The 12,198-nt window shown below is 27.0% G+C and overlaps 3 protein-coding genes across 4 annotated transcripts in view; 2 read left to right on the forward strand and 1 right to left on the reverse strand.

Annotated features, from left to right (window-relative positions):
- Positions 1-12,198, forward strand: part of LOC118064016 (uncharacterized) — a 122,891-nt gene that overhangs the window by 78,278 nt on the left and 32,415 nt on the right. The gene's annotated exons all lie outside the window — the stretch shown is intronic.
- Nhe1 (Na[+]/H[+] hydrogen exchanger 1) lies at positions 2,541-5,506 on the forward strand. Its single transcript, XM_035078340.1, has 2 exons — positions 2,541-4,646; positions 4,733-5,506. Exons 1-2 carry the CDS (start codon positions 2,844-2,846, stop codon positions 5,096-5,098), a joined length of 2,169 nt encoding a protein of 722 aa, XP_034934231.1. The 5' UTR covers positions 2,541-2,843; the 3' UTR covers positions 5,099-5,506.
- Positions 6,092-11,456, reverse strand: LOC118064009 (SR splicing factor protein kinase). 2 transcript variants are annotated; one of them, XM_035078343.1, is made up of 6 exons: positions 10,705-11,456; positions 10,336-10,549; positions 9,675-9,990; positions 8,320-9,220; positions 7,932-8,238; positions 6,092-6,839 (listed from the first exon to the last, which is right to left on the reverse strand). In XM_035078343.1, exons 1-5 carry the CDS (start codon positions 10,932-10,934, stop codon positions 7,950-7,952), a joined length of 1,950 nt encoding a protein of 649 aa, XP_034934234.1. In that variant the 5' UTR covers positions 10,935-11,456; the 3' UTR covers positions 6,092-6,839; positions 7,932-7,949. The 2 variants fall into 2 exon arrangements, with proteins under 2 accessions (XP_034934234.1, XP_034934233.1); XM_035078342.1 differs by lacking the exon at positions 6,092-6,839 and having other exon boundaries at positions 7,616-8,238.

The raw sequence follows: 12,198 nt of genomic DNA on the forward strand, positions 1-12,198 counted from the left end.
AATTGCCGGAACTCGACGCGGATAGTTTAAACTATTTTTTATTGTTAATAAGTTGTTAAAAAAGGCTATTATCAATGTATTTGTACAAAAAAAGGTTAATGGCCCTGTTTAAATATTTTCTCATTTGTCATCGATTAATTGAAAAATAATTTTACATAAAAATTGAAATTTAAAACTCATTTTTGGCATGATAAAATTGCAATTACAAAGAAACGAAACAAATAGAAAAAGCCCCCGTCGCTAGTTGTGCGGGTTGAAGATTTGTAAAACAAAAATTAATTCTTCAACCCACGCAGCTAGCGGTGGGGGGTTTTTTATTTTATTTCTTGTCGCTAAAAAAAAGGCCCCCCAGGCTGCCAGCAATATTTATTGTCAAGGTAATTATGAAATCTATATCTTAACAATGAATATCCCCAGCAGCCCAAAGGATCTCAGTCAGTAATTCTTTATATAAAATTATAAGGCATATAGTAGAAATATTTTTCCATCACGATATTTTCTATTAAGATTTTGCTTTTCAGAGGAGAAATTATGAGACGTACTTTTAGATCTGAAAATTCTACAAAAAAAAGTATGCATCACATATACCTATATCTTTGATAGTTCGGCCGCAAAGAGAGCTCAAAGAAAAAGAGCCCTAAAATCAGTCTATTCAAGCGACAGAGCACCGCTGGTGCAAGACAGACATAGCAATACATGTATTAAACGTTCTCTTAAAGCTCTTAGTCGAAGGAAAGGTGCTACATATTTTCAAGAGTATTATCAAGACCAAAACATTCCTTGGTTCACCAATCTAAATCTAAATCTTTCAAGATTTCAAATTTATACTTTTTACCGCGCTGGCAGCTTACATTAGAATTTAAATTGGAGCCTTCATCGAAAATATCCCCTCTGTGAATGTGGTCACTTTATTGAAAACTTGGAACATGTATTATGGACCTGCTGAGCGTTTTCCATTTAGAAAAAAAAGTCGACACAGTGCAACACAGTGTCGACCATACTATAGCAAAAACCTAATGCCAACTAAAGCTTGGTAACTTCAATACTTTCATTGGCAACACTACTTTTTCACAACGACCAGCAAATTAATGATTGACTTTTAAAAAAAATAATGGATAATACAGGTAAATTGAGAAAATTATCAGATATAAAAGTTTTTCGTTATGAAATTAAGGTAGTATCTTTTATTATTTACACAATGCAATGCTATGTAAATGTCAATGTACAGTACCGGTCATAAATGCTGTGTGACTTTCTATAAAAGGGTATAGGGAAATCACATGTATAACCTCCAAAAAATTAAACAGCATTTATGTCCGGTACTGTATGTATGATCTCAAAATTCTCATTTTTTTTAAAAATTTTTTTTCTCCTAGTAACTTTTATAAGCTGCCCTCTATCGAAACACAATAAAAGTAAATGTTCCATTTATAAAATTAGTCGACACAGTGTCAAACACAGAGAGGTTTTTTTTAAATGGAAAACGCCCGCTCTCTACACATGCAAGACACAGAATTACTCTTTTCAATGCACTGTCTAAAGTGGATATACTCCCTCCTGTTAAAATTGAAGTTATTCTTTCTAACCCTAGTTTGGTCGTGCCACAATGTTAAAATTAATGTGACGGTGTCACATTATAAGCAACATTTTGGCGCTTATTTTAAATTAGTTTATTCAAACTATCATACATGATTGGAGCGCCTCTTACCGGATTCAACATTTGGCAATAGTGCTCATAAAATTTTCCTGTCTTGTTTGGTCGCGTAGTGAGGGAATCGCCGCAATCGACTCATTTTTGATAATAAAAATTGAATTATTTAATAAATATGATTTATTAAAAATATTTTGACGGGTCCACTCGATTCTAAAAAATGTAATTTAGGAATACCTCGGTGCATTCGTATTGATGACATTTAGTTGCATGATAATTATACAATTACTAAAAAGTGCGGCGATTCCCTACTTTTAATAGTCATTTCACACCTAGGGAGGAAAAGTAGAGAAGCTTAAACCATGTGTTTACTACCCTCGCTTTCGGCTCGAGTTGTGATTTTACACGTGGTTTAAGCTAGTCTAATTGTCTTCCCTAGGGCTGAATATGATTTTTCATCCCATTATGAAGAGTTTGTCTTTAATTTATATAAAAAATTACATAATAATTTAACGAAAAACGTATACAATTTTTATCTATTTTAAATTATTCAAATATGATAAAAGTTTTTTTTTATTAAAAATATTAAAATGAATGGTAAAATAATAATTATTATTTAAAAAAAATTACTTGATTTTTAATAAATTTGATATTCATATGTTGTATACATCCATTTATAAATCTTACTATCTACTTATATTATGCATTTTATTTAATTTTGAAAAGATAAAAAATAATAATGTTTATTATTAATTTGAAAAGAAGGAAAGAAAATCGAGATATAGACGTGTTTTAATTTGAATTAGATTCAAAAAATTCAAAATTACCGCCAATAAATTTAATAATCGATTTACATTAGAGTGAAGAAAAACCAACACATTTTTATACTTTTCCTTCTTAGGTTATGGTCACTGTAATATCACGTGATTTTAGTGAAAGTCCACAAAGTCAATGAGTGATAAAAAATATAAACTGTCATAAAAATGATTTTTTGTCACATATTATGGTACTTTAAAAACGTCATATTAAGTAAGAAACTAATACAATTTAAAAAATTAATAACTTGAATGTTTAGTGTACTTATTTATAATTACATTATCATCTTATTTATAAATACATTATACTTCGATATATTTATATGCCAACAACGGAAGATAAATTCATTTTAATGTAATATTGTAATTATTTTACAATGTTTGCTAATTTGGATAAATTATTATTTATATGGCTTTTATTATGCCATTTAAATCTGAGTTTACAATCAACATCTAAGGAAAATGTTACATCATTAAATGAGCATGTTAATATTGATAAAATAAAACATTTGCCCATAAATGAATCATTAAAAACTGGCGAAAATAGCAACAATACTCTGTCGAATGTAAAGTTAAAAGAATTACTTGAAGATAATCGAATGACTACATATGATTTGAGTAATAATTCGACACAGACTACAATAATAAAGCTAGAAACAAATGAAACTCATATTACAACAACGCAAAAGTCACCGAAAGTGTCGGTAAATACAGAAAAAGATCAGAAAGATGCTATAACTGACAGTTCATTATCCAGTGAATCTTCAAATAAATCAAACAAAACAATAAATATCAAAACAACAACCGCTGTTCCTATTGAGCCAATTTTACCTGATAAAGAGTCAGCAGAGGAAGAACACAATAGTTCTATGTCTATATTTTTTGTACTATGTGTATTAGCACTTGGTATTTTGCTCATACATTTAATGTTACAGACAAATTTTCAGTATTTACCTGAATCAGTAGTAATAGTATTTCTTGGAGCAGCTATTGGAATGTTTATTAATTTAATGTCACATCAAAATATAGCTAATTGGAAAAAAGAGGAAGCTTTTTCACCAACTGCATTTTTTCTCTTTTTATTACCACCGATAATATTTGAATCAGGATATAATTTACATAAAGGTAATTTTTTTCAAAATATCGGAAGTATTTTAGTATTTTCCATATTTGGTACAGCCATATCAGCCTTTGTCATTGGAGTTGGAATATACTTACTGGGTCTTGCACAAGTTGCATATAAATTAAGTTTCGTTGAGAGTTTTGCATTTGGTTCTCTAATTTCTGCAGTTGATCCTGTGGCAACTGTTGCTATTTTTCATGCTCTAGATGTTGATCCTGTACTCAACATGTTAGTGTTTGGAGAATCAATTTTAAATGATGCAATAGCAATTGTTTTAACAACATCAGTTTTAGAATCAAATAATGGTGCAACAACTGGAGAAGCTATTATTCTTGGATTAAATCGATTCTGCTTAATGTTCTTTGCTTCTGCTGGAATTGGTGTAGTATTTGCACTTATAAGTGCTTTATTATTAAAACATGTAGACTTACGGAAAAATCCTTCATTGGAGTTTGGAATAATGTTAGTATTTACTTATGCTCCATATGTCTTAGCTGAAGGGATCCAACTATCTGGAATAATGGCTATTTTATTTAATGGAATAGTTATGTCTCATTATACTCACTTCAATTTATCAACAGTTACACAAATTACAATGCAACAAACTATGAGGACCCTAGCGTTTATTGCTGAAACGTGTGTTTTTGCTTACCTGGGTCTTGCATTATTTAGCTTCCGGCATCGTGTGGAACCAGCTTTAATTATATGGTCATTAATTCTTTGTTTAATTGGACGAGCAGCTAATATATTCCCATTAGCATCACTTGTTAATCGTTTTCGTGAACATAAAATAACACGAAAAATGATGTTTATTATGTGGTTTAGTGGATTACGAGGTGCCATATCTTATGCTCTATCATTGCATCTTAACTTTAGTGAAGAAACTCGTCATGTTATTATCACTACTACATTGATAATTGTTTTATTTACAACATTATTTTTTGGAGGATCTACAATGCCATTACTTAAATTTTTACGCGCTGAGAAAAAGCAAAACTCTAATAGTAGAAGAAAGAAACGTGATAAAGAAATTTCTTTGAGTAAAACTAGAGAATGGGTAAGTAGTTTATTGTAAACAATATGTTTCAATTTTATGATTATTTTAAATAAAAAAATAATTAATAATAATAATTATAATTTTAGGGACAAACGATTGATTCAGAGCACTTATCAGAATTAACTGAAGAAGAAATGGAAGTATCTTTTATGCAATCACGAATACGAGGATTCGCTCGTTGGGATTTAAAATTTTTCATTCCATTTTTCACAAGACGTTTTACTCAACAAGAATTAAAAGATTGTAAATCACAGATGACTGATTTGACTAATCAATGGTATCAAGCTATTAGAATTAGTCCAGTTGAATCCGATAATGAGTCAGAAGCCACAGTCATTTCTAATACACACATGAATGGTACTAATTCTACGTTAGACAATACAAATGAAAACTATCAACAACATGTGGATAAAAAGAACCAGTCAAATCATAGATCAATATTAATAATATAATTTTATAGCTTCAACACATATTTATCGAAAAATTATCTTAAGTAATTGCTCATATGTGATCCATTTTTTATCAAAAAAAAGTTATTCTGTATGTTTCATACAAAATTAAAGATTATTTGTTTTTAAGTAAGTTGTTGGTTTATAACTGAAGTAATATTTTGTAGTACAAGTATTTTCATATAAATAACATAACATGTATTTGTTGAAATTCTTCAAGATTTTCATATGTATATACACGGTTATTTTAATTTCTCTTAAATAGTTTTGTTTTTAAAGATGGCTATAACAGAATTGAATAATTTTTATCTATTTTATGATGAAATTTAATTATATTTATATGTTATAACATGTACCAAAGTTGATTATTACTTAGCACTAAAGCAGGAAGTAAACAATAAATAATTTTCATGTAATTATCTTATTTATATTTTCTAGCTATAAAATTCATTTTAAATAGTATACTTCATTTATACACTAACTAAATTTTATCAACAATCAGTTTAGAAGCATTTTAGCTACAGAGCTACATTATACTTCATTTGTAGAATTAATTTTATTTTTAAAAACTAGATCAGAGAGAAATACATTTATTGTGATTTTTTATGTTTCAATTCTGTAAATAGTATGGAAAGACATGATTAGTTTATTAACATTCAAATTATTGAAAAAATGAGACATAAATTATAGATCAACGCGAATATCCCAATTAACTTTTTTTTTGTTAACAAAAATTTTATGTATTACAGTTGTTTTATATCATATCATAGATATTACATTCAGTACTCACGATTTTTTCCTGATACAACTGTTGACCTTTATTTTAATTTATTATTATTATAAATTTTATCCTTAAATATACATATTATTAAAGTTTATTTATCGAATATTTTATGTATTAATAAAGTAATGAAATAAAAAGATATAAAAATAAACTAAAAACTTTAATAAATCAATATTAAAAAAAATAATATCTTTTTCATCACAGAATTTATATAAAACAGCCAGTTAAGAATATTTACGTATAAAATATCAGAAGTGATTTAATATAATTTGTATTAACAATAGATTTTTTTCATTCTAAATAAGTTTTTTAGTAAAATTAATTATCATTAAATAATTTTATAAATCTACATTTTGTGTAATTAAATCTAGTTTTTGTAATTTAATCAATTCAGAGTCATTAATTGGGACGTTCATTTAATATCTTTAAAAAATGTTAAGAATTTAAACCAAAAGTTTAAACTTTTTGAATTTCAAGGAGTGGCAAAAATGTATGTATAATAAAAAACAATTATCAAATGTTAAAAATGAAAAATATAACAACACATTGGGTCGTCGCATTGATCTTTTTGTTTCTACTGAGGTATTATGGAGAAATAAGTAATAGCATCTATTTATACTCAATATCCCTGTGTATGCTAATTTCAGATATGCTATTACAATATTTTATCAGAACGTTATTGCTTCGAAAAATCCATAAACTCGTTATGATTAATTGACCAATATTTCTCTTCAATTTAATTCGTTTTCTTTTACAATAAAAATCCGTGCCTGCTTTAGTTAATAAGTAACTGCAACATTTAATCCAAATATATCTATATGAATTATTCATGATGTAATAAGAAACACAGAATTTATAAAAATTTTGTTTTAGTTGCTTGACAAGCTTCTGAACACTTATCGGTACTCAGTAATTTTTATATTCAAACGAAAATCAAGAACCCAACTAATTGCACAGTTTCTGTAATAAATAATATATAAATTATTGGTATCATTATTGTTATTGTTACTATTTTTACTATTACTATTATTATTATTTTGTTATTATTCTTTTTTTTTTTTTCAATATTTAATTATCTAACTTATATTTGTTGATATTTATAATTGTATTGTCTGTAGCACTTTATGCAAACAAATAAAAATGAATATCTATGTACTTACTATTCACGAATAATACACTTTAATTTGGATTTTTGTTTATGTATAATATTAATATTTTTATCAACAATTCATAAATAATAAATAATTAATAATGTATAATTTACTAAATTGACTACAGAATTTAGATATCAATAATGCATAAAACATAATAATTCATTTGATAGTGTTGTTACTTTTTGAAATATTTTTATTTTATATAAAGTTTATTGTTAAGTATTGTGTATAATATAGACCATCATTATTCTAAAGCACAAGAACATGAATTGGTCAATATTAGCAATATTTATTATTAACATCATATTTTTCAAATTTATCTATCAATACTTATATAATAGTGTTAATTGTTAAATAATAACAATAGTAATAATAATAGTAATGATGATAATAAAAATAATAAAGACACAAGACATAACAGGGAAAACTATGAAAATGATAATAAAAATAATAATAATAATAATAATAATAATAATAATAATAATAATAATAATAATAATAATAAATAAATAGATTTAAAAAATGAATAAATTTAGCGAGAATTAAAAATACCAAATACTATAAAAAATAGGAATGTCAAAATGTAATAAAAAACTGTATAGCATCTTATTTTCAAAATATACAATTGTAGTCACTATTTTTCAGGCTTGAACAATATATCACCGGATTTATGACTAAATGAGACACAAATAGTATACTATTAACGTATCTTTCAGTACATATTTCTAAAAACATTTTATAAATTTTGTAAAATGAAATTATTATTCTTACAAAGGGTAAAAAAAAAAAAACAATACAATGTCACAACTCGATAATTTTTTCTTTCTACATTCTACATTATATTAATATTCGACCACGTCGAGTGATAAAAATTTCTAAATTTTTTATGATAATATACCTTGAAATTCGAATTGTTTTACTTAATTTGTAACCAGGGATGCTTAAGACATTCAGCTGCAGTAGCACGCGTATTCGGATCAAAATCAAGCATCGGTGTCAAAAAGTCAGCGAATTCTCGCGCTTCATTTGGTGACCAATCATATTTTTCAGTTAATACTTCATATAGTCCCCAAGGTTTTAAACCAGTTATATGCTTGAGTTCTCCTTTTTTGTTAAAAAATCCTTTTGAATATTTACCGGAAAGAGCAATACGTCGAGGAATCTCACCAAGAAGTTCAATTATGTGCGCTAAGTGATCTTCATCTCTGAAAATAAAAATAAAAAATATTGTCAAAAATATTCAAGATATTTTGTTATTATTTTCTATTATATTGTTTTTATATTACCTTGTATAGTCGGTACCGCTGTGAGGTTCAAATAAATAATCACCCGTAGCTAATTCAAATGCCATACATGCAGTAGACCAAATGTCTGCTGAAGTACTATAACCTGCGCCAAGCAGTACTTCGAGTGATCTGTATTGACGAGTTTGAATATCTTCTGTGAATTTTTTATGTACCCAACAAGCATTACCCAAATCAGCAATCTTTACTTCAACTTCACAGTCAACTAATGCAGGATCTAATGGTGCTACGGATGCACGTTTTGGATGTTTATTTTCAGGAGGATTAAGATTACGTCTTTCACTACATTCATCTGTATCTTCAGGATCGTTTATTTTTGACATAATTCCAGGATCACTCTCGCAATTTTTTGGTCCATCATCACCGCCTTCCATAAGTATTTGTGATTCAACAAACAAATTTGACGATCTTTCGAAAGTTTGATTATTTGTACCAATAGAACTAGAATAAATACCATTTACAGGAGATGAAGCAACTGGATCAGAAATATCAGGTGAACTTTTACTTCCTGTATTTTCTTCAATACTATCTGCTTTAGCATCTTGTTCAGGATTGTTTGTTATATCATTTAATTCTCCATTTTCTTGAATATTGTTCATAGATTTGGCTTTTTCTTCAAGCTCTTCAATTTGTTCCATTTGCTTTTTTAACAATTCATTTTGTCGTTTTGCTTTTTTCTTCAGACGTTTCTTTTTATTTTTAGACATTTTAGAATTTAAATTAGGTTCTTGAAATTTTTTTGGAGCAGTAGAAACTAATGAAACTGGAAGTTTAACACCCAATGAATGGAGTTCTGTAGCAACAAAGGCAAGTTTTCTAATATAATTTTCATCAACACATATGAGTACATTTTCAGGTTTGATGTCTGTATGAATAATTTTACCTGCAATAATACAAAGTGTATTATTAATATTTAAATATTCTTATTTGATACAATAAACAATTTCAATTTCATCACAAAAATACTATAAACTGTAGTAGTTTTCTTTAATTTCAATTATTTTAAAGTAACTCTTATGTATATACTTTTTAATTTTAACATTAAATATAAAAATTATATAATTATTTATAATGCAACATGTTTTCGAAAAGGCAAAATTTTTTGATATGTGTATATATATTATATTTTTATTGACTTTTATCAATATTGACTAAACTAAACGTTAAAAATAATCTATATTTCCCTTCAATTAAATAATAGCAATAAAATATATAGTGTTTAGAATCAGTTATTGTTAAAGAAATACTAAATTAAAATAGTGAAGCCAGAAATTTGAAAATAATTGTTGTTACCGTTATTTGAATATTATATTAATAATTAATTTTATGTTACTTACATTTATTGTGTAAATAATCTAAACCTTCGAGAACTTGTCTAATGATGCGTTTAACATTATTTCGTGGAATCCCTCGATAATTTGACTTGATTATTAATTTAAGTAAATTATGGCCTAGGACTTCAAATACCATACATACGTGCAAGCCGTTTATTCCACTTATTTTAAAATCAGTTAATAGTTGTACTGTTTTGTTGCGTTTTGGATCACTGGGATCTGTATCACGTACATCTTTAAGTAACTTTATTTCATCTAAAGCAGTTTCCGTAAAGTGTGATGCAGATTTGACGACTTTTAGTGCAACAAATCGTCTATCCTATAAAGAAAATAAATTTATTTATTCACCGAGCATGGAAAAAAATTTCATAAAAGGATAACAATGACATTGTAGTTATCCATATTTAGATGCTTTTCAAGGCATATAAAGATTGAAAATAGTTTTAGGACTAATTAATATGAATTTATATTGATTAAAAAAAATATTTTTGTGCTTTTATGTTGATCAAATAAATAAATTCTTACTAAAGATGTGTGATTATTATAAATTTTCATATTTCTTATTTTATCACTTAAAAAATTAAAGTATTGTTGATTGCAATGAATATTATAACTAAAAGTAAATTAAAATATTATGAAAAACAATATACTTTGTAAAAGATACCTGTAAATCCCAACAAAGCCAAACTGTTGAAAAATGGCCCCAGCCAAGTTTACGAGTAACATGGTACCTGTTTAAAAAAAGATCTCCTATCTTTACAGGATGATAACCACCTTCACAATAATCACTGCTGTCTTCTTGTTCTTCTTCTTCACTACTGTAGACATCATCATCATCCTCGATTGTTTCATTACTCGAACTGTGGCTTGGTTCTAACCTACATATATAGATATAACACACACGTAAATACATATACATTTATTAGAATGATTCAAGTTATTAATATGATTATGTTTGAATTATATTACGATAAATATAATTAATCATAAATGGAAAAAAAAGATTATTAAAAAAAAAGTTAAATTAACATACCTATTTCTGTTATCAGCAGTATAGGATTTTTGTACGGCTCCATCCTGTTGGAAATTTTCAGGTCTTTGAGACTGTCGTGTAGATGACGATTTAGAACAAGCAGCCCCAGCAACATTATTATCACCTTCTGCTTGAGAATTATTTTTGCCCTTTCGTTTACTAGGCTTATAACGTTTTTTCTTTGCTTGAATAGCTAAGACTCGTCTATTTACAGACGCCTTGGTGCTCATACCGGAGCGAACTTTGGCAACGGTCTTACACAAATAAAAGTGTCAATTTCAGCAATACTAATATCACAACACTTTCACAATTATGTTTATATTAACTCACAGTATGACAATGTAATTTTTATCAATTTTTTTTTGTGCATCAATAATTTAAGATTTTATTTTATATTTTATTATCTCATTTTTTATTACTATCCTGTTTTTGATCGCTGTTGCACTCGGCAGTTGTTTGAGTATGGCTGACTTTTACTTAAGTTTTTTTCAAAAATTATTTCATATGTCAAATAAACTAATAAAAAGTAAAATGTCACATATCTATTTTATTAACGTTTTTTCCGTAATTATTCGAGAAAAATTAATAACTTTTTTAGTTTGAATGTCAATTTTAAAAAGACACTTCCTCGTCAACGATCACTATCAAATTATTTACTCACATAACAGGGATGATCTACCTTAACTCTCGTGGTTTCCAAAGACGTTTTTTTTTCCACAATCATCCATGATTGAAAATGTAATTTCTAGTAACTCTAGAAAATACTATACCCTCTATACGTATACATACATATTATACAAAAAAAATCCCTACTATTTATACTAGATTTTTCCATTTTTTAATCAATAAACTAATAATTAAACAAAGAATTAAAACACCAAAATATTTTATAAGAAAAATTATGAAATAAAGTTAAATATATTTTAGAGTATTTCAAGATTATTTATGCTTTTTTAATATTTAACTTTATTTGGTAGACTGGTTTATGTGAAATTCACTAGTAATATCACTAGACAATTATAAAGTTCCTAAAAAAATGACTACGCATAATGATATTATTGGTTTTACCGGGACGTACGCAAAGAGCCAGAACTCTATAGTCCCGGATGGAGTAGAACCACAAAAAATAATTGAACCTTGATTACGTTATAGACTAGAAAATTCAAAATCCTTAACGTCTATTGTCACGAATAATGTAGATTACCGAATTTTACAGAATCCCAATCATTTTAAATCACGAGAATAACTTACTTTATTTTGAACCTTATATTCCTATGAGAATATTCATTGTCCCGAAAAATAGTTTTTCGAAAGGATGTGATTCTTACAACTGTCGGTAATGAAGTTTTGACAAAATAAAGTTAGTATTATTATGAGAATTTGGAGCAGAGTACAGCCAAACAAAAATTTCGTTTTATTTGAATAATAGATGGATTTAGTATTATATAAACCATCTTGCAGAACTAAAATTTTCAACCTTCGACAACTCTTAAA

Source organism: Chelonus insularis, unplaced genomic scaffold, assembly GCF_013357705.1.
Source record: "Chelonus insularis isolate UGA/USDA-ARS -01 unplaced genomic scaffold, ASM1335770v1 contig_151_pilon, whole genome shotgun sequence".
Lineage (NCBI taxonomy): Eukaryota > Metazoa > Arthropoda > Insecta > Hymenoptera > Braconidae > Chelonus > Chelonus insularis.

Coding starts and splice junctions, on each gene's coding strand:
- Nhe1 (XM_035078340.1), top strand. CDS start 2,844: ATGTTTGCTAATTTGGATAAATTATTATTTATATGGCTTTTATTATGC. Junction 4,647..4,732: donor TGAGTAAAACTAGAGAATGG/GTAAGTAGTTTA, acceptor TTATAATTTTAG/GGACAAACGATTGATTCAGA.
- LOC118064009 (XM_035078343.1), bottom strand. CDS start 10,934: ATGAGCACCAAGGCGTCTGTAAATAGACGAGTCTTAGCTATTCAAGCA. Junction 10,550..10,704: donor ACTGCTGATAACAGAAATAG/GTATGTTAATTT, acceptor CTATATATGTAG/GTTAGAACCAAGCCACAGTT. Junction 8,239..8,319: donor AGCGGTACCGACTATACAAG/GTAATATAAAAA, acceptor TTTTATTTTCAG/AGATGAAGATCACTTAGCGC.